At 32.7% G+C, this 23,954-nt stretch overlaps 3 protein-coding genes across 3 annotated transcripts in view; all 3 read right to left on the bottom strand.

Annotated features, from left to right (window-relative positions):
- The window catches only part of Spn100A (Serpin 100A), a 98,670-nt gene that overhangs the window by 11,832 nt on the left and 62,884 nt on the right, over positions 1 to 23,954 (bottom strand). The window lies entirely within an intron of this gene.
- Positions 2,372 to 9,297, bottom strand: LOC149899694 (iris-like). The gene is made up of 7 exons (XM_090113900.1): positions 9,118 to 9,297; positions 7,091 to 7,368; positions 5,692 to 5,905; positions 4,708 to 4,919; positions 4,101 to 4,286; positions 3,133 to 3,412; positions 2,372 to 2,524 (listed from the first exon to the last, which is right to left on the bottom strand). The coding sequence occupies exons 1-7, from the start codon at positions 9,137 to 9,139 to the stop codon at positions 2,457 to 2,459; spliced, it is 1,260 nt and encodes a 419-aa protein (XP_089970026.1). The 5' UTR covers positions 9,140 to 9,297; the 3' UTR covers positions 2,372 to 2,456.
- LOC149899695 (serine protease inhibitor 27A-like) lies at positions 9,865 to 22,954 on the bottom strand. The gene is made up of 8 exons (XM_090113868.1): positions 22,709 to 22,954; positions 15,944 to 16,167; positions 14,725 to 14,907; positions 13,813 to 14,026; positions 12,614 to 12,825; positions 12,046 to 12,225; positions 10,735 to 10,885; positions 9,865 to 10,049 (listed from the first exon to the last, which is right to left on the bottom strand). The coding sequence occupies exons 1-8, from the start codon at positions 22,734 to 22,736 to the stop codon at positions 9,883 to 9,885; spliced, it is 1,359 nt and encodes a 452-aa protein (XP_089969994.1). The 5' UTR covers positions 22,737 to 22,954; the 3' UTR covers positions 9,865 to 9,882.

Here is a 23,954-nt window from a genome sequence, read left to right on the forward strand (position 1 = left end):
GGTATTATACTAATATATATTATTTTCTATATATTTCATATTTGGTATACACGCTTCAAAGAAAGTTATGAAAATGACCATTTGAAGCAATGCTCATCAGCGCAAAGAAACAAATTACTATTAATAAATTGTAATATATTTTCTTGCTTTTCTTGGTATTGATAAATCTTCACTTTGTGCACTCTGGTTGACGGTTTAACAATAGTTATTTTGTGATTTAAAGACATGGAAGGTTGCAAAAGATAGAACTCCGTCAATCATAATAATCTATTTCCAAAACAATCTGCATAATTTTTCTCTCATAATTTTTTTGCGATAGCAATTACATATTATTCTCATCAATAGACTTTTGGATTGGAATCACAGCAGGATTTTCAATTCACTGCTATATACCAATAGGATAACTAAAAATACATGAAAACAGGTCAATATAGCATCGTAATGGGCCCTCTTCACAAGGGACAGGCGACAGCGTTGGGCGAGTTGAAGCAATCACGATAGTGTAGAGAGCCTAAATGACTATAATCGGGCGTCATTGTAGATGTTTATTCGTAATCGCCGTAAAGGCGGCGGATCATTTGTTGGGCCAACGCTGCCCATTGTGAAGAGAGCCCTAAAACTCAATCAGTGGCTGACGGTCGCGGTTGAGTATGGTCAAGTATGGTGTTCTTTTTTTATGGCAACATTCAATGTGGTTTTCAAAGCAAGCGCCATATTAGGTTGTTAATTATTTTTCTCTCGTTTACGTTTAATTATGTAATCGGCTTATTTTTAAATAATTGTATTTGCTAATTAGGCAAGTTCTTTTCCTTTGTTTATTTTCTTATATGCTTTCATAATGATACAGGATTTGAGAACCAACAAATCTTGTTATCCCAACCTTAGGTTTGCCATTTTTTAATAGATCCTGAGCAAAATTGAAAGAAGGAAAGAAAAACTACAAAACATATATTAATTAGTGCCTTTCGAATACCTAGCCATAGTTACCTAGCTTATTTATTGTACTTTGTGCTAAATATTTTACAAAAATAGTGTTTTGCAATTTGCTTAAAAACTGGGTAGGTAATTGGTTTATGATTGTGCTCATAATCAATACAATTATCTAGTTTTTATTGTGATTACATTAATCCTATCCTATTATAATATTATAAATGTGAAAGTTTGTATGGATGTATGGATGTTTGTTACTCTTTCACGCAAAAACTACTGAACCGATTACAATGAATTTTAGCACACATATAGAGGGTAACTTGGATTAACACATAGGATAGGTTTTATCCCGTCAATCCCACGGGAACGGGAACTATGCGGGTTTATCTTTGAAAATGCGGGCGAAGCCGCGGGCGGAAAGCTAGTAAAATATAAATGAACAACAGTACCAACCTGTTCTGATTAGTCCACACCGTTAATACAGCGATCGAGATTCACCTCGTTTCCTACTTATGCACATCCAGTTTTACTCTGAGAATATATGTTAATACGTCCTTTACTTTCACAAGAAAGTGGGTAAATGTATAAAAAAAATTATATGAAAATAATATTTCAAGCATAAAAGTTGGAAACTATTCCCCTGTGGAATATATTTAGCATCAGGCCCTGACCCCTTGCTCTACCGTAGAAAAAATTATGCACTCTGCTTGCAATCATTGATCCTTATTAATCAGATTCATTAACTTTAAAAGTTTTTTTTTTTTTCAGGACAATTTTCACACACGGCACAATCTGATCCCATACTAAGCTTGTGTTATGGAAACCAGATGGCTGATAAACATATATATACATACATATATAATTTTTTAATAAATACTTATATAGATAATAATTATCTTTATTAACACCCAGACACAGAGCAAACATCTATGTTCATAACACAAATATTTGCCCCGGGTGAGAATCGAACCCACGACCTCTGGCTTGGAAGGCAGGGCCACTACCAACCAAGCTAACTGGTCAGTCAAAAATTCGCCAACCGGTCACACAAATATTTGCCCCGGGTAGGAATCGAACCCACGACCTCTGGCTTCGAAGGCAGGGCCAACCACTACCAACCAAGCCAACCGGTCAGTCAAAAAGTCTAAAATTGTAGTTTCCACAAAGTTAACTATTATCCTAACTTTTATAAAAGTAGATCAACTTCAGATAGCATAACTGTAAAAATGTAACCAATGGCTCAATGCCAGGGGGCCGTGGGTAAAAAAAATGAATATTATATTCATAATACAATGAAGGACGAATGACCATTACAAAAATATATTTGTTTTTGTTGAACTCGTAACTTGTAACTGTAAGTCGGTAGATTTGTCCTAATAGAAGAAAAGGGAGGGGATATGAAAATCTTAGTTGCAGGAAATTATAAAATAAAACACAATAAAAGAGGTAAACTCATTTATTAAAACATTTTTGATCTTCAACACCTTAGTTCATCACTTACGTATAAATGTATAATTTGGATAAACCTAAAAGTAGGGGTTAGAATTTCTTCTGCCATGATTGTATACAAAGTTCTTCAAATTCTTTTGTAGCTCTGAAATGTAAATAAACAAATTTTACCGGTTTTGGTACGAATTTCACTAAGAAAGCGAGTTTACTTTCACATATTGTTTTAAAAAATTTGCATATGACATTCTCATATGTTACCAAATTAATATTCTAAACTTCTTATTATACCGGACTTTTTAACTGTCAACAAAAAATTCAACTTACAAGACGAAGTTAAAACGATTGAAAGTAGCCTATCGGAAATTAATGTCAATTTGTGAATTAATGTACAAAATCGCTTGGTAAGCTTCCAGCAGTTAAAAATTCTTGGCCTTGTATAGCGAATTATAAGCAGGCCTTTCTTGTTATTGTGACCGCCTCCTCGGTACAGTGGTTGACGCGTGAGCGTAACACCGAGGGGTCCTGGGTCGATTCCCGGTGGAGACGAAGAAAAAAAAATGTCTTGGTCTGGTAGGACACAGAAGGCTGATCACCTACTTGTCCCTAAAGAAAATCGATCAGTGAAACAGATGTATAATGCATCTGCCCCTTACCCCACTACGGGACATGGGACTTCACTTTCTTGTTATTGTAAACGTCTTGAACAACATATATTAACTTTCTTTCTAAGCAATAATTAAAACTAAAACTTACCAGCATCATCAACACCATTCGGTTCATCAATCTTCCCTTCAAACAGGACCAAGCCCTTCTTATTATCCCGTATATAGAATATAAAAGGTCTGTCCACTTGTAACAAAACCTCTGCACCAATTAACGGTATCACCATGGCAACGGATGTCGCAGCAGCTACTGTACCTTTCTCATCTACTGACATGTGCACTTTGTGAATAATATTATCCACTTGGGCTGAAATACCTTCGAACATCCCAGAGAGATTCGCATTTCTCGTGAATAGAGTTTCAATTCGCAGCTGGAAAAAAATTCAGACGTTGCATCAAAAAAGTGCATGTGTGCCGAGAACACGTGTCAGAAGTGAAACTTCTTTGACAAGATGCAAAGATGCGGTATTGCCACGACGCGAACTTGAAATTTTACTCTCAACGCGCCTAAAGAAGTTTCGCTTCAAAATAAGTTAGACCTTATACCACAGAGGTATCTTATTATGTAATGAAATGAAGTAAAAATCCTTTATTGCTATAGACATAAAAACAAAAAAGCAATAGACAATTAATTTAAAATAAGCAAAGAGCGGCCTTATCGCTAGATAGCGATCTCTACCAGCCCCCCTAGTCAAGTGGCTTTCTGTTAGCGTAGCGTTCAATTGAATAGACTACGAATGTACGCTACGCTACGCTAACAGAAAGCCACTTGACTAGGGGGGCAGGTAACCAGGAGTTATTTAGACTGAATTTATTTCATTAAATACAGGAGAAGGTTTTCCAATCATACTAAATTACTAATTAGACACAGGTAACTAATCGATTATCGAAGTTCAAAGTACTTCAAAGTACCGAACAAGGTTGTTGATAATTTATAACCTTCAATATAAACCTTCTTGATTTAGCCGCCCCTATTAAAACAACAATAAAGGTAATATATATAACATATAAACAGGCCATGGACATTCAAAATCGATTTAATAACCACAAAATACGTACCTTTCTCAATGGCCCCACCATATTTTCGCTATAGTCAACTGTAAACTTCGGCATGATTAGCCTGATGTCTGTGGGTTCAAAGAGCATGCTAATTTGCGGTAAGCTCATGTAGGGTAAGTCACGGATTAGCTGCCCACAACCTTCTCGGTCAAGAGGTACTAAGAGGATCATGGAATATTGTCCACCCTGAAAAAACACAATATAAATATAAAAAAAATATTGTTGAAAACTATTGGAACTATGTTTTTATATCTGCTGTCTATTTTTCCTTATGCCCCTTAAATTGACTAAGATCTTATTATTTTTTTTGTTTACGAGCTTTTTTTCTGTGATGGATAGTTATGCTACTCTAATATTTTTTATTCATAGCTACCTACTCCTAAATTTTTTATCAAGTTATCAATTCCGTAACTAATTCATTGTCATAATGTTTATTGTTGAACAGATTATTACCTACTTATTAACTACAATGGCCTTTTTTCATATTTTGGTATGGCTTCTATATTGCAGCGGTGCCTCTTATGATTATTATTTTACGTTATGATTATTATTTTAATATTGGCAAAACAAGACCTGAGTTTCTTTAAACGTAATTCCTTAATCTTACCTCATACGGCAGTTCCACAGCATGAGCTCGTAAATTATCAACATAAGCGTAATTAAGTTCAGAATGGAGTTCCATCATCGCGACATTCCTGCACTTGCCTTGATGGTGGAAACAGCCGCTGCGTGTGTAATGTGGGTTGAAGGCGTTTGCCCAAGAGCCCTTGAAGTATATCGCATTTGCGAGTATCATATCCGCCATTGGACTTATATTGCCTGAAAATAATAGACATGTACTATGTATAACATAAAGATTGACATGACTTAAATAAAACATGTAGTACTTAATTGTAAAAAAAAAAACAAGTTAAGGCTAAGCTAATTTTTCTACAGTTTTAACAATTTTACAGTAACAAAATATACCTAATGACACTCAAGAAAAATCTGTATTTCAAATCATTTTTGATTTTGTTATGAATCGTCTACAGTCATATTCGTTGAATTACCACCGTGGGCTAATACAATTACTTAGATTGAATTCCTATAAAAAAAGTATCAACGCCCAATAACAAGAAATACTACATAACTGCGTCATCTCTATATAGGTACCTTACCTATTTTGTGATATTTATTATATTTAAGAATAATTTACATAAACAAAGAAGAGACCGGTCAGTGGCCTTTAAATTTAAATACTTTGTCACGCGTTTTCCGTTGGAAAAGCCAGAAACTGTGACGTGCATTTGCAGAAATATTGCACCCAATTACGTATTCCTGTCTGATGCATCATCGTTTAAAAGTGAATTTACATTATCATTTACTAGTAATAGATTTAAATTAAAAATTGTGAGGATTCCCTGTTTCCTTTTAGTATTTGGTTCTAGGGCAATTTCTAGGAAATGCTTCTTATTAAGGCGTTTTAATAACTTTCAGAATTATTGGAAAATACACCAACTTAACGGATCTCGATTCAAATTTGAAACCACCTAAACTGGTTTCCAAAAAACAGCTATAAATTTGTTATTTTTCTACTATACTTTTATCTTACCAGGATCCACGATTCCAGGAATTAACCCCTTCGTATTATCGCTAACCCATCGATTGATTATTTCTGATACATTATACGGGTAACTATAGTCCACTGATCCAACATTGGCGAAGTACACCTTTTGCAGCATAACCGCAAATTCCTTCTTTAGCTTCAGTTTGTTTGACACAAATGCTGCATTTGCGTTGTTTATTGTTACGCCTGGACTGTTGACCTGAAAATATATTTTAATTAATTCAATTATTATTCTGAAATACAAGTTCTCTATGCATTTATTTATGAAATTTAATATTTAACATTGCAGGTTTGGGCATCTTCGAAAAAAAACAGATAAAATACAAGTTTTTTTATGTATTTTCACCACCAACAGTTGGTGCTGGGAAAAACCGAGATGTAGACAGGTGCCAGGAAAGTTAATTCAATAACATTGGATAATAATTAACTGATAATTAGGAATTAAATGAATACGAATAAGCGGATGTACCCAACGGGAATAAAAAGTACAAGCCGAACATTTCTAAAATAAATTACTATAAAAGCAATAATTGATAATTCAATTTGCTATTAAAATATATACTTAACACCTAGTTATGGGTAGTTGTGTATAATTACGCTATAAATAAATGCTCCGCATTCTTTATATTCATAGCTGTAATAGGTACTTAATTATCGGAAAACAGTGAACATATTATTATAGGATACTATAGCTTTCCGCCCGCAGCTTCGCCCGCGTTTTCAAAGGAAAACCCGCATAGTTTCCGTTCCCGTGGGATTTCCGGGATAAAACCTATGTGTTAATCCAAGTTATCCTCTATATGTGTGCTAAATTTCATTGTAATCGGTTCAGTAGTATTTTCGTGAAACAGTAACAAACACACATAGGTACATATGCTCACAAACTTTCGCATTTATAATATTAGTTTAGGATCTTTAGGTTGGTAAATAACATACGATAATATACTCAGATCAGAATAAGATAACAAGTTCATTGAAATATTTGAATGTGTAGATATCTTAAATAAATTTCTTAGACACTTCTTGTAAACATGATATATATTTTATTTATAATCTCTTGACATAGTTTATGCCTCATAAACGCATAATTAATGCGAACGTGTCCTATTTAAGTCTATATCGATAATAAAATATTATTTATCCTTACTTTTGTATTACTTTAGTCATTGAAGACAGTACCTAGTACAGTACGAACAAACAACAATAAACCTAATTTAAATTACGATTGCTTATAATTTTTACAGTTATACACTTTTGTTATAAAAGATAATTCTTAAAGAAGGTACCTACTACCTCATATATTACATTCAGAACCATTTACCAAAAAAAACATATCGTTATTCAATAATATAGGCCCAAGGTGTAAAATAAAAGAAGCACTTACTCGTAGCAAAGAGAGATACGCATTCAGATGTTCCCTGAATTCGTCTTTATGAGACGACAGTCTTAATGCACTTCTAATTTCATCCTCTGTACTTCCCTGTGCTCCTTCCAACACCATAGCTAAAATAGACTTTATGCTCGCCGGAGAGACCATAATATTGCCTGGCTTGTCTTCTGCAGTGTATCGAAGCAAATCGATATCGAAGAAATTGAGACGAGAGAAATCTGTAGACCCTCCATTTAGACAGTCAAACTTACTGATTTGTAGGAGGAATAAGGCTGAAAATAATTTAACTTTATGTAGCTTGGGTACAACATTGACTTCTTTATTTGAACAATCAGACACTGAATTAAGAAATACTGAGTTTCTATACAAATATATTCCTACCGACAAATATCTAAAAGTTTTCAAACATTACAAAACGTTCAATTTTTTGTTATTTTCGAATCAAATCTACTTTGATGTTATTCGAGTCCATACACTATATTATTAACCTATACGCAAATAACAATTATCCCATTAAAATGATTAAAACTTTGAATAAAAATACGATTGATGATGAACGGCCATCCCTGATCCGCTTCGTCTTACGTCAAGGTGTTTTCCTGGTTAAACCAGTTCCGATAAATTATTATTATCAAGAATAAAATCTTTTAACATTTATAGTAAGAAGAATTGCCTTTTAAAAAATAGGTATAATAATGAATATCTACTAGTTACAACAATAAAAGTGCATTCAACCACATGAGTTATCTACTAAATAATGATCGTGGAAAATAATAGATTTGAAAACAATTCCCCGGTAATTTTTGATATTTTCTTTGTATCATGGTTAAATTCTGATCTTTCATCTCCGAAGTTTATAAATAGAGCAAGCTCATTTCCGTTAAAGTTTGAAATTATCTTTATCCAAATGTTATCCAACGAGTTTTTCTTTTTTTATACTGTGAAGTCCAACATCTCAAAAGGACCGAATATGATATTAAAATATGATTAAGCGTTTGTAAAAATAAATGAAAAACTTGACATTTTGAATAGGTAGGTACTAAATAACATCACACCAATCTCTAAGGTCAGATTTAAAAACCCACAAAATGTTTTGTATCTAAGTAATCAATTTGCATTTATTTAGGCTTACACCAGTTTGGCGCCAAAAATATTCTTAAACTATAAGGATTACATAAGTAAACTTGTAGGTAGGTAAATATTATGAGTGGTTTTCCCTTCAGCGTAGGTATTTAAATTGAATTTATTCAATAATAAATTATCGTAACGAGACTCACAAAAATTACAACAAATAAGTAAATAGTTTAATAAGTTTCAGATTTTATAAGGTTGTTTATCTTAACTGACGATCGCAGTTTGAAAATCATAATGAGGAACAAAGATTTATTTTACTTTATTAGATAATAGTATAATAATAACAATGCTTCTTATGAACATAAATAAACTATATGTACTAATTAGTATATAAATGAATAATAGGGTTTAACTTTATATTATAACTAGCTGCTCCACGCGGTTTCACCCCCGTGTTTCCACTCCTGTTAATCGTAGCGTGATGATATATAGCCTATGGCCTTCCTCGATAAATGAGCTATCTAACACCGAAATATTTTTTCAAATCGAACCAGTAGTTCCCGAGATTAGCGCGTTCAAACAAACAAACTCTTCGCTTTATAATATTAGTACCTATAGATGATTCAGAAGGAAAAAAACTAAATATAACATAGGTCAGAAACATTTATGTTGATTATTAAATCATAAACGTAAATAACACTCGTTATACGATTTAATTACAACAAACGAGTACAATTGCAACGAGAAGGCCATTGTATATTATTTTCAGTGACTTAATCTAAAATATTCAAAGTAGTTAGGTAAATCTTGTTTTAAGTTTACGTTCCGTTTGCTTGTAAAAAATATGCCGAAAACCTGTCTAGCGTCTCCGAATTATTATTTACACAAATCGTATAAAACACAAGGTTAAAATTTAAGTTCCTACAATGCATTCGTATTGTACTCACCAATAAAAAACACAAAGCCCATGATGCAGAAATATTTATAATAGAAAGAAAATAAACTATCACAACGTAATTAAAAAAGAGAATGTTAAACGACGTGCATTTTGCACCACTATAGAGTTAAAAATGATGAATGATTGTAAACAAATAAAATCCTTGGAGGCGCGTGAACGAATGAAAAGAATGGTTTGAACGCAGACAAGAGATGAACCGGTTCGATATGATTACTCAAATTACGTCAACACTCAACAGCGGGAAATAATACAAGTGAGTCATTAATTATACGATTTGTCTTATAAAAAGTGATAACTAAGATTGAATTTATTTAGTGGCGCCAAGTCGCTTTATAAGTTCTGACAAAATTTTTAGCCTATTGTTAGGTACTTATGCTCTTTTTGATATTAAACTTCACTATTTATTTAAAAAAAATTGTCTTCTATTCTTATAAAAAATACCTAAAGCAACTATCGCTTTTTGACCGCTGCCTTCTGTAACTTTCTATCTATGCAAAGACCTAGGTATGTAAATATCTCTCAAAAACACCATACTGTTATTGTATATTATCTAATTGCTCAATTTAACGGTCTGTGGGACATTTTAAAAAAACGACGAAAACCTACTCTGCAGGTTCATTGATTCAATGCTTTTGTTTATCCTAATAAAAAAAGATGCGACAATAAACTATGCTGCAGCTTCATTGATTCAATGCTTAATTTACTATCTTAAATTAAAAATAAAAGTCTCAAATAGTTTCACTAATATTTATTCCTAGTGTTTCTTTAAAGCGCCATCAACGAGTGTGGGATCGGATACTCGTCCAGTGAAAAGCAGCTGTGTTGTTGGCTCGTCTTGGATAAAGAACATGAACGGTTTGTTTGCAAATAATTCGGCGGTTGGCTCGTCTCCTTCACCGAATTTGTTCACGAGCGAAATTTCTGAAAGAAACATTGTATTTAGTATCATTATTTATAAATATCGCTATTTTATCACTCTTGAATAACTGAATTTAGACGGATAAGGCTGAATATAAATAATTGTATGTAGATAGTCATATGTTTATGTTACAAGTCAATAACTGCGTTAAAAACAACCGACTTCAAACTTGCACTTGCAACATTTACAAATACAGACAAAAATGCTCATAAAATAAAAACTACTGGGCCTATCCGAATAAAATTTTTATGGGACCAATTCGACACCATCCCGCATCGAACAAAAAAAGAATCACGTAAATCGGTTCAGAAACCACGGAGTAATCGGTGTACATACATAAAAAAAAAAAAAAAAAAAAAAAAAACATACCGGCCGAATTGATAACCTCCTCCTTTTTTTTGAAGTCGGTTAAAAAATAATGAAATTCATATACGCGTAATGGAAACGTTTTTCCTAATTAGATAGGACCACCACAACAATATTTTATCTTCAATGGAAAATATAATGTGCAGTTCGAATGCAATAAAATTATTGACATATAAATTGAAACACCTTTTTCAATCTTAATTTTTTTAATCGAACTGTATCATTTTATTTACATTTAATCTTCTGTTTCACTAAAAATATTTTTATCTTTACGGCAAATGTGTTACAATTTAAAAAATGTAACAAAATGTTAAAACTTACCGGTAGCTGAATAAGCCACACTTCCAAGCTCGTTGACTTCAATACCAGATCTTTGCAGAACCTTAGATATTTTCATTCTTTGTTTTAAAGTTTGTCCTCTTGCTATTCCTGGGAAAGACGCTGTGTCTTCGAACGCTTGTCTGATTCCAAGCTAGAAAAAACAATCACATATCTATTTAAAAAAATGCATCATAGAACTGTTTCCAAATGTAATATCGTAGATATTAAGAGGTAGGTACATCACGGTTGCAATACTATGGCTTAATTGATTTAGATATTTGGTAACATTACATAACTTATTTTTATACAAATCTTATTTCATATTTTATTAACGGTTGCTAAGGACCGTAAATCATACAATTTTCTATTTTTGGTGTAGGTATCTCAGAAGTTAAGGGTCCAAATAACAATGATGCATGGATGTTTTTATAATCAGTTGTACATAGTTGTCGGATAAATCTATGTACATTTTATATAAAAAATACAGTAAGAAATAGAACTTCCTGATTTTTTGAAGCCGTAATGATCAAGAGTTATAAGGAATTATATAGGTAAACTATTAAAACATAGATATAGATATGCAGACAGCATGCAATCTATTAATTGAAGCTTATGGTTCAACTTAATCTACATAGTACCTATATCGGGAATACCCAAGAAATAATGCAAACCAATATTCAAGGAGGTCTTAGAAGGAAAATTGGTGTGAATAATCGATTTTACGTAAACAAAGTACCTAAAGGAAAAGACGTGTTATTTATTGCACGAATTTGTTATCCATTATTCATTAAATATTAATAAAGGTCAATATATTGTGTTAAATTCAAACCAACATTGAAACATTAGAATAAACATTCAAATTGCAACTAAATCTTTTTACCTAACAGCTACCGAGTAGATAATGCGATATTAAAATCGTTTGATATATTAGGCAACTACCTATAATACATATTATATAAAACAATCTTAATTTCCCAGAACAGACTTCTGATTACCAACTAGTGATTCTTAAAGAAAATGGATCAGAGAAATATAATATTTTACTATAATCAGACCAAAGCCTTTCTTTACAGGCTTCTATAAAATAAAACGCAAGCGCAATATCAGCCAGAATAACGATTAAATTGAACTCTTTAAAAATGTATTGTCTTCACATTACCACGTCTTAAAACGGGTCATCGTAATATAATTATTATATCGCATATCGAATCACTCGTAAAGTTCAATTTCTATGCTACGCTAACAATTACCTAACCTAGTTTTTTTTAACACATTTTCATAGTGATCCTCTTTTGAATATTTTAAACTCACCTCTTGAAGTACTCCATCCAATACTGACGTATATTCAAATTGGAACTTGGGTAAGCTGACATCAACTAGATGTTCCTTGAGATGAGATAATTCCGCCCTTAGTCCACTAATATCGTTGAAAATTATTGGCAGACCCGTCAAGGAGTTGGGAACTATGATGTACATGGCGAATTTGTTACCCTATAAAAGAATTTTAATTTAAGTTAAAAGATATCTTTAAGTACATAATTCTGATTACCTATATTGGGCCCGACTACCAGGACTCGTATGTCAGGGTTGGTATTAAATGCAAATAATAATTTCCAAATACATGGAATAGATACAAATATTTCAAATTACATGGAATAAGAGATCATCTTATTGCAAAAAGACCTTTTGCCAGAGTGCAATCCTCTGGTCGATTTAACTTTCATTTACTATTCTGATGATCACAAAGATCAGAACCAAATCAGGCATTTTAACAAATTGGTTATAAGCAAAAAATAAACATAATTATTATAGTTAGGAAAGTTTTGAAATTTACAAATTCACTAATGTGTATTTTTCTCATATAAAATAAGATACTTACCAGATAAGGCATCCTCAAAATCTTCGCATTGTACTTCAAAGACTCTGTATAATAGAACTTATTCTTCACATGCATGAACTCTACAGGTTTCTTAGTCGTTGCATTCAAATAGAAGTTGTCCAAATGCGTATCATTGGGCGTAAATTGATGCAACCAAGTACCCTTGAAGAATAGCGTGTTTAACACAAGGGCTACCACGCCTTCTACGTCATCTGAAGGGGAAAATATAAACGTTTTATATTAATAACGAAATAATGAATAAAGGTCTTTATGAGCGGTATTTTTTTGACGTGACAACGTCTTATAATTCGATAGAGCCGGCTGCACGCACGAAAAAACATGACTCATGCGGCGTTACCTCGCTCTGAGGCGTTCCATGTAAAGCTTGAAGTGCGAGCGAGAGCGCGGAATGAGCGACAAAGAAGCACAATCGGACGTTGTCACGTTCAACTATCGCCAGTAAACCGACTTTACAGATAACCAATTTTTTTAATACGAGTGTAGTAATCATGAAATTATGTAGCCCTAAATAACAGCTTTACTCTTTATACGTGGAAGGCAGATATTTGCAGGATACAAATGGCGTGTGTTCCGCGCACACGTGTCAGAAGTGAAACTTCTTTGGCAAGATTCAAAGATACCAAAATCGTCGCCTTATTCCATGAAGTGACGGTATTGCCATGACGTGACCTTGAAATTTTACTCTCAATGCGCTTCAAGAAGTTTCCCTTCAAAAATCGACACACTTTTAAATATAACCCATCACGTCACTGTTTTATTTTAGTAGTTATAGACACAGCTAAGTACAGATTTACATAAGGAAAATGAAGTAACACACTATGTGAGTCGAAAAACACAAAACATTAGTGGGCGTGATGACTCTTAATGGTATTTACAGACCTTGATAATTAGTTGTTAAGAAATCAGTACAATAAGCGTCGATGGTAAATCTTTAGATGGTAATTGACACTAAAAGATAGCTATGAATTTATTGTTATCGTTAGAGCTTCTTTTGTTTATCCATTTTTACGGAATCGTTTAAAACCCTAATTTACTCAGCAGTTAGTCAAAGCTTAAATAGATCTTATAACATAAACATGAGCAGTTTGGTAGTCTCTTATAACTATGCCGTGCATTGTTTTTCATTAAAATTTAAAAATTGTAAGAGTAGAGTAGTAGAAGAGAGTACATAAACGAACCTATATCAACCAAATTAGGAATCCTTCCTTGTGTGGTAGTGTTCACCCATTCGTTAATCTTCTGTGCAGCTATTATCGGATGACTGAAGTCCAATGTAGTAATTTCAGTCTTATAAAACTGTTGGGCAATGGCTGAAAACCTTTGTCTGGGCTGTACAGATGCGCCTACGTATATTCTGCTACCTAAATCTAGGATGTACTGTGATGACTTAGTCTGTAAAAAAAAAAATTATCCTTTTGAAAAAATTATTTGGATAATTAATTATTAAAAACTTCAGAGTTGGTAAGACAATTTACAGGTACTGTTTATTGCTGTTCAAACGTAGTTTGAAAATCAACATTATGTAATTCTGGTAGTTATGGCGCTATTAAAACAATAAATATCTAATTATGTATAGGGAAATAATTAGAAACGACGATGTCATGACGTCACTGCAATTAAAATACTATTAATAATACATATTAAATTTATGCATTTAACAGTGTTCTCAACATATTAACCCAAATCGAAACCATGGCCATAAATAATTAAATTCGCATATAAACATAAATAAATCTATAATTTTATTACGACCAGGATCTTTATCCTTGAATATTGTTATATTAAAAAGTAATAAAAACTAAGCGATATAAATGCAATGTGAATAAATCCTTTAAGGTAGCAATTTTTCGTCAACAAATTTTAATTATGTCGTTTGATCACAACAAAAAATATTTCTTCCTATTACAATAATTTACATCAATGGTCGGTCTTCTATTGATTGTAGTGTGATTTTGAACCCTTAAAAATTCCCTCCAAAAAAAACTGTTACAATTCGATTATAGTAGTTCCTGAGATTATCTTGTTACTTTATAATACTGCTGACTTATAAATAATATTATCTATTTCATCGCCATAATTCAAAAGCTTACCTTTAAAGAGTCGAGAATGGCGGCAAACTTTTGTCTAACTGTTTTGTAGTCCAAATCCAAACCAAGCACTGATGCAATTTCGGCCTGAGTTTGTCCAGATGCAGCCTCCGTTAATATGGCTAGCGCAAGTTTGAGACCCAGAGGTGAGATCAGGAAGTTCTCATTGGAGGTCCCGGCTACACGCTAAAAAATATTTCATTGATTATGTTTTATATTGTATTCTTATTAGGTACCTATGGAAATAAATATACTAGACACAACTCTAGGAGTTATTGATATAACTATTTTTGATTATAAATGTTTTTGAAACTAGGGTATCATCATTGTATCATATCATTTAACAATACAAAACATGAATAGATAGGTAACTATTAGATACAGCATACAAAATATAAAATTCTTAGAAAAAAACAAAACTCGCAGCAACCTAATGACAAAGTTTAACTTAACTATGCTAAGTAGGTACTAATAAAATAAAAACAGTAGTCTTTATGAAGATAAGTAATAAAATGTTTATGACTAAATAAATATGAGACTAAACATGATTTTATATAGACAACTAGCTTTCCGCCCGCGGCTTCGCCCGCGTTTTCAAAGAAAAACCCGTTCCCGTAGGATTTCCGGGATAAAACCTATCCTATGTCCTTCGCGGGTATCAAAATATCTCTATACCAAATTTCGTGCAAATTGGTTCAGTAGTTAAGGCGTGATTGAGTAACAGACAGACAGAGTTACTTTCGCATTTATAATATTAGTATGGATGTTAGATTAAAAATTTATATTTGCTACTAATTAGGATATAATATTGAGGGTTCTTTAAAATATCCTCAATAAAACATCCTCGTAATTTATAGGTTCACATCACTGTGCATCAAACGCATGAACGCATGGCTTCTTCATTTGTTTTGCGAAGTCGTATAAAAACCGCAAAGTGACATCTTTATTGATGAGTGCTTATTTCATGTGACCTCAAAAAAGAATGCGGAAGACATGTACTTGGCATTTTTACAACGGATCCTTAAGTACTCATAAGAATATTTACAATTGATTCACTACTGTCCGTTCCATAGCTTTTTTGTCAACTCCGGAGATATTATAAACATCACAATATTGAATTTTCGAAAATTTCGGAGTTGTTCCAGTTGTTTTGGAGGTTTTTGGTAAAAATGCACAGACAAAATTTTCCCCTTTACATTTTTAACACAAATATTTGTCATACCTTAGTGAGGGTCCAGTCAAATCTGTCATAATCGGCAACAGAAGGTGTATAAACATCGATAGAGTCCAGATCGCCTAGATCAATGGTTGAGTTAACGCTCGCGCTGTCCTGTAGCAGTATTGATGAGGGTGGGGCTGCTGCAAGGATACTTTGAGGCTTCCCAAACACTTCCTCCAACAGATCCTGAGTAATTGTATAATTTGTACCGCATAGTACACACGGAACTGGAAAAAGATTTTTTTTTATTTAGAGAAACTGAACTATAAAGTTAAAAAGCCCATGAAAAATACATGAGCTATTTTTTATTACGTAAGTACATTATTCTCCACCAGCTATGATATAAGGGATTACAAAAAAAAAATAATAACTACGCCCTTTAATTTAGCAAAGCACCTACATTTACCTGCACAATTTGGCTATCGCAGGGTGCCTTAAAAAATGAAATAATTCATCGTATTACAAACACGATTTATAACCTGGCAGAATAAGATAATTTTGTCCCCCTTTTAAACCGGGTCAAGAATCAGGATATTCCATATGTAACGGTATTATGCAGTTATAATTGGAAGTTCTTCAAGTTACTTAACAATTAATCTACGTCCATTAAGTAAATGATTCAATAATTCTACGATATCGCCATTCAAAGAAATACTATTTATAGAGGTATCTATTAGATAATAATTACAGAAACACTACAGAATTTATATTGTATAGTAAAAAATGATACTTTGACTGACTTCTGATGTCGACAATAGGTAATTGTTTAATATCTGAGGCCAATTTTTCATGTTAGATATATATTTGTATTCTTGATTTATCGACCTACCACCTACTTACTTCTAAAATTAATTCAACGAAAACTAAAACTAGACCGTACCTAAGTATTCTATGACCAGTACAAATATCTATACATCTATGAAGATGTAATATTAAGATTTTAAATGCAATTAAAACTTGAAAATAAATTTTTAATGGTCTACACATCTAATAACAAATTGCGGTTGAATATAAATAATCTGAATTCCCCTAGATATGAATAATGAAGGAACTGTAAAGTGTAAATATGATATACCTACCTATTACAAAAGTATGTTGTAATAGGTATAATAAGTGTAAGTATTTAATTATTTGTGATATCATAATAATATTAATAAATATTGTGCGTAAAAGAATTTTTAGGCCAGGGGGTTATCCATTACTCATAAATTGTTTATACGATCCCATATTTTAAATAATTCTCGTAAACTTAAGTCGGAAAGACCCATATGTCAATATTGGATATTCTAATTAGGTAAATACATCGACATGACAGGTAGCTTTTTCACAATATGTTTTTATCATGCACATAATATGAGAATTTATTTATCCGTATGTTTTTTTTTATATGTACCTATTTCATTGTCCGTATATATCTTTCTGTCTGAGAGCTGCTCTAAGAGTTAAGAGTTAAGACAGATGGCGAAATTAAGGAGGCTCATTATTATTTTAACCCATTGACCACCGACTGTCTCGGCCCGACCGGGCCGAGATAGATTTTCTATTGTCTGTGATCCGAGGACTGACGGATTAAAATTGCCTATTCCGTTAGTAACGGAATTATTAGGCTGTTTATAAACTTCAACTTCTTGAATCCCATAAAAAGTCCAAAAAATTATAAATAGTTCTAGCATTTTAAAAGAGATCTTATATATCTGGATCTTATATAATCATTAACTTTGATAAACTTAAATATATTTAAGTTTATCAAATATGTAGACAGAGAATACCTACTGATTTTTAACTAATATCTAACTGTTATTAACGTTAAAGCTCTTACAATATAATGTATATTCAATTTGCAGTTTGATAATAATAGCTCAAAGGCATCCAAGGTTCCAACGTTAAAGAAATAATATTTTGTACCTACGTAGCATTCGCGTTTGGGAATCCCACGCACAGTATTTTTTTGACCCTTCTTTTGCGACAGCCTAATTTTATTGAATGAATGTATGGATATATACATGACAAACGCAAGAGTAAAACTCCCATGAAGCTCACTATCATACTTTTCGAAAAAATTCAATCTGAATAAAAAGTACCGGTATTTTATATAATTCAATTTTAATTTTTTATTAATTTTTCTACCATTATAACACATTTTTTTGCATTGCGAGCGTCAAGGCTAGCCATAGGGCCAATTTTCGATCCATTCGGGGAAGAGCTGTGACTTCGCAATTTCGAGATAATCGCATAAATAACAAAATTTCATTTCTTTTTTTGTGACTGAACTTTTAAGAATAGGCAAATTATTTTTACTTCAAAACATAGTTATATGTATGGACTACTTCCACAAAAAAAACCGATCGCGAAAAGAGCGGGATTCGCGAGATATTAATTTCTGAAAAAGTACCGGTTCTTTAACGAATTTTTTGTATAAAATCCACAATATAAATTGAACTTATATAGAGTTGCGTTTCTCAGATGACGGAATACTACAGAAAATTTGATGAGACATATTGTTAGTAAATTGAAGTGTCTATAACAAAATATAAAAAATAAAAAAGTTATAAAAAAAATTGAGTTAAAATTAAACAAAATTTCTTTATGCAGTAAAATTACATCATTTACAAATTAATCTTAATTATTTTTTTATTGATGTTATTTAGAGTTTATCGCGACATAAGGTGTTATAATAAAAATGTTTTTGCTTTAAAAGACTTTCAATAAATTCTCTATTTGTTTGGTCGGATGACATTTAATTAGATAAATAAAAATAAATAGTTCAAATTTTTTTTATTCAACTCATCCATCAATTGAAATTGCTTTCTCTAGGCACTAGATATCAAGATTACGACTATTTATTTCAACTTATTAGTTGACATTATCGGGGTGTGTGGAGTTTTCGCAATCCAGACTAGAGGGCGCTTTTGCGCGCTGAATCGCGCTATTGAAATGTTTTGTTAGTTACATATAAGATGTAAGCTGATTTCCATGAGTTGGGTTAATTGGTTTGGAGAAATAAGTAAAAAAAAGTAAAGTTGGTAGTTTGAAAAGTAAGGTTGGTTGAATTAGCGTTTTATCCGCTTTAAACGAAAAATCGGTTGGTTTTATCGGTCCAACCGTTTCAGTTGGTTGGTTGTGGGTCAAAACCCTAATTAAATCTTCTATTTCGTTTTGTAAAGCCATTTATTGGTTGTTGATTTTTGACTTTTCTTTTTTACTTTGTTTTTTAATTTCTTTAATCCAATTATTTTATTTGATTAAATACTTTCACTGCCATTCATACAGTTTTGTATACGTAAAGGCTATGGATAACGCTGTAGCTGGAACCTCTTATCCTTCGGAGGTGGCCTCATACAGGCTAGATGTAGAAACAGGCTGCCATACACTAACTCGATATGATATATACATATATCTGGATCAAGAGAGTAAAAAACTCCATGGTCGCTATGGAAAACCGTTTGACTTATCCAAATCGGAAAGGAATATTTTTGTAAAATCGATTTTTGCAACTATATTAAATACACCCCTTTCAGAACCACAGGAGAAAAATTTTAACATTGCTATAAACCGTTTTATCAACAAAGTTGAGAAAAGATATAACGATAGCAACAGAATTTTGTCACAATTTCGAAAAAAAAATAACGCTTGGTTGAATAAGCCTTTTATAAATGATCTTCCTCAAGATGTCATTTCGAAACCTTCTGAGGTTGTGAATGTACCACCTGCCGTCTTGGATGTATCGCCTATGGTTTTGGACGTGCCATCTGAGGTAGCCGATGAACACCCAATAGTTCCCGATCCTCATCGCTTGGTCTTGCGTGAAATTGCCTGTTGTAATAAAGATGAAGAATATGCAAAACTTCATAAACGAACGCAACTTAGAAAACAAAAATCACTAGAATTATTGATTCAGAATGAACCATCAGCAAAACTGATTTCATCATTTACTAAAGTCATTAAATCTCATGACAACAAAAAACTAAGCAAAAAAAGTGCCCATGACTTAGAAGCTGTGATAAAGATATGTTTGGAGTCTGCAAATAAATCAACTGAAGTGTTGGCAAAAATAAATCAGTACAGTAATCCATACTCTCCAGAAGAAGCGCTTGGTATACTTATTGACCGAAAATATAGTGTCGAAACATATAAATTTTTACAACAAGATTTAAATAAAAGAGGTTTTAAAGCTTTTCCACCGTACAGACTTGTAGCAAAAGCAAAACTGGAGTGTTACCCAGAGGATGGAGTCTTGGCAAATGAAGTTGAAGCTTCTGTTTCGCTACAAGGTCTGCTTGCACACACATTTAAAAGAATTGTAAGTCTCTGTGATGATGTCATTAATGCGTATTGCGAACGAATGGATTTGGACGAATTGTCTTGTAAATTTGAAGGCTCTTGGGGCTTTGACGGCAGCACAGGCCAATCATTATATAAGCAGAAGGCACCCCAAGATCCTTTGTATGATGAAAATACTATATTTGCCACAACCTTCGTACCATTAAAGGTCATGGAAACGTGCAGCAGTCAAATTCTCTGGGTAAATCCAACACCTCAATCATATCGCTCTTGCAGGCCTCTACATATTCAATATAGAAAAGAGTCAAAGTCTCTTATTCTCAGAGAAAAACAGTACGTTGAACAACAATTAAAAAATTTGTCCCCTATCGCAGCAGCCACATCAAAAGGCTTCATAGTAAAAACTATTTGTAATCTTACATTAAGTATAATAGATGGCAAGGTGTACAATATCATCAACAATACCTTTTCTCAACTAAGGTGTCCAATTTGCGGGTTGACAGCAACTAAATTCAATGACCTGGATTTGGCGTTCTCTACACAAATTAATAAAGAAGCTATAAAAAATGGTCTGAGCCCTCTTCATGCATTTATAAGATTTCTAGAGTTCTTACTCCACTTGGGATACAAAAATGACCCCCGAGTAAGACAGTGGCGAGTCTCAAAGTTGTCACCTGCGGGCATAATTACTGAAGACCGAAAAAAAACAATTCAGGCGCAAATACGGGATCGTCTGGGTATACTAGTAGATGTTGTACGTCCGAACTCTGGAACAACTAATGACGGAAATACTGCTCGAAGAGTTTTCGCTAATGAGGAAAGTCGCGGCATATTTGCAGACATATTAGGAATAAGTAGATGGCTTGTAGATGACATACACGTAATTTTAGTGGCAATTAACTGCGGTCTACCGGTAGACTCAACGAAGTTCGGAATTTTTTGCAGAAATTTAGCCAAAAAATATGTAGCTAATTACAACTGGCACCCCATGACGACGACAATGCACAAAATCCTTATTCACGGCCAAGAAATTATAGAAAACTCGGTACTGCCCGTAGGTGTTTTATCCGAACAAGCTGGAGAGTCCAGAAATAAATATTGGCGATATGACCGCGAACATCACAGCCGAAAAGACGACAGAAAACACACAATGGAAGACTTATTTCATAGGGCATTGGAATCGTCCGATCCAGTTATATCGAATACACGTTTGAGTATGCGCCAAAACAGTATGAAAAAATTGCCTTTGCCCTCTGCTGTTATCGAAATGTTGAAACCATTTCAATTTAATGAAGAAGAAGATGAACACAACGAAGAAGAATCATATTGTACTGAAATTGAAGACAGTTCACTCATTCTAACAAATGAAAATGACGTATTTTTAGTTTAGACATTTTCACATTTCATTTCACTCCCTTAGCTACATATTTTTTCCTGCCAAATCCAAGGTCAAGTTTATTTTAATAATTTTACAAACAAGGAAACTTACAAATTTATGTAATCCTCTTCATAGTATAATGTGGTATAAGTATATAAATAAAGAAAAGAAATAGTAATTGGGGTACCTACTTACCTTTATATGAAAGTATGAAATAAAAATATTGATAAAGTGTGATTTAGGATTTTATACAAAAAATCGTTAAAGAACCGGTACTTTTTCAGAAATTAATATCTCGCGAATCCCGCTCTTTTCGCGATCGGTTTTTTTTGTGGAAGTAGTCCATACATATAACTATGTTTTGAAGTAAAAATAATTTGCCTATTCTTAAAAGTTCAGTCACAAAAAAAGAAATGAAATTTTGTTATTTATGCGATTATCTCGAAATTGCGAAGTCACAGCTCTTCCCCGAATGGATCGAAAATTGGCCCTATGGCTAGCCTTGACGCTCGCAATGCAAAAAAATGTGTTATAATGGTAGAAAAATTAATAAAAAATTAAAATTGAATTATATAAAATACCGGTACTTTTTATTCAGATTGAATTTTTTCGAAAAGTATGATAGTGAGCTTCATGGGAGTTTTACTCTTGCGTTTGTCATGTATATATCCATACATTCATTCAATAAAATTAGGCTGTCGCAAAAGAAGGGTCAAAAAAATACTGTGCCACGGCTCGTCAATTTTCAATGATGTAAGCTTACCTAACTTATATATTTATTTATTATAAAAAAATCCTGCGTAAGTACATACACGTATATTTACTTAAATTATTGATTAAAGAATAATTTGACAAACTGGTGTTTGTTTAACCCGTTCAGGATCTTCTGGGTAAGTACCTGCCTAGTGTTTAATTCAATGTCATCTAAAAATATACTTGTTTGTACTTAAAATTAAGAGATTTTATTGTGTTATCCTCGATGACAACCAAGTGTTAGTGTATATTAATCACAATATTAAATTGAAGGTCGCACAAAATACGTTTTTTGATACCCACAATGAAAAGCTTATAACCTGTTGGAGAACATAATATTAACGAAACTTACTTACCTAAAAATATCACTAGAAGTAATCTCATCTTGACACTTGTTTATGGACAAGGAAAATTAAAATAGTTGTATCGCAGAAAAAATCTTCTGACGCAAGGTAATTAAACCGGTGATAGCTAGGAAGTCGCGGTCACAATCAAAACATTAGTTTTATTTATGGTCAACTCACATAAATTTATTTGTTTGTGTACATTGTTTGTTATTAAATGCGTGTGATGTGGACGGAGTACAATCCGACACTGAATAATGATATTGGAAGGTCTGAGGTCCGAGACCGGTTCATCGTGATGATAGCATTATTATCTAAATTATTTCTCACATAAAATACCTATCGAATATATGACGCTGCGAACGTGTAACGATTAACAAAAACTTGATTGATGAGAATTCCTGTCATAAACAAGGTGTAAAAGTTAATCTTCATGTAAAACCGATCCATATAATATACATACTCAAAATTCTGTTTTAATTAAGCGAAGGATTTGTTACTTAAATATATTGTGGTCAAATTAATTTTGCACATATGCAGAACCGGATCATACAAGCATGGAATTACCTACGCGTTGAAATTAGGTAGGGACACCACACTTGCTAATTTCATTTTAACACTAGAGATGGTGATCGACTCCGAGTGTACGCAATAAGGAGGAGGTAGGTAGATACTCTTTTGTTTGTTCCCTCAAAACTTTCGACTGGGTGAACCGATTTTGATGACTGATTGATGAAAAAAAGAACTAAGTAATTATGTAGCTACATGCTACTTCTCATTAGGATATTCCATGATGCCACCTTTAACAGATAGAAATATTGTAAACAATAATATGCAGATAATGTCACCGTAAAGTTGTAAAGACTGTTTACTTAACGAGAAAGATTTTGTGAAAAAATCACAATTTTTTATAGTTTGGGTAGTTACCTACCTATCCCACGAGTTAGATAAATTATAATTTAATGGATTTTACATTCCTATGGCGCGAACGTAAAACTCAAAAAAAAATTATAAATTTGTAAAAAGTACCTATGTATTTGAATTTTTCAATAATTTTAATAGAGCATCTCATTATCACTTTACCTTTATCCTTTCTTCACTATCCATTGTCCAGCCCTTTAATTATAAATTATAAAATTAGTAATTTCAAGCGGATCTAATCGTTAATTAATCTAAAGATAAGAAAACTAATAACAGGTCTTGTGCCTTACGAAACCATTTAAAATTTTAAAAAGATTGCCAGAAGCATACCTGGTAT

This window comes from Colias eurytheme, chromosome 20 (assembly GCF_061535395.1).
Source record: "Colias eurytheme isolate Ceu_HAF_F1 chromosome 20, ilColEury1 Martin Lab GWU primary, whole genome shotgun sequence".
Classification (NCBI taxonomy): Eukaryota; Metazoa; Arthropoda; class Insecta; order Lepidoptera; family Pieridae; genus Colias; species Colias eurytheme.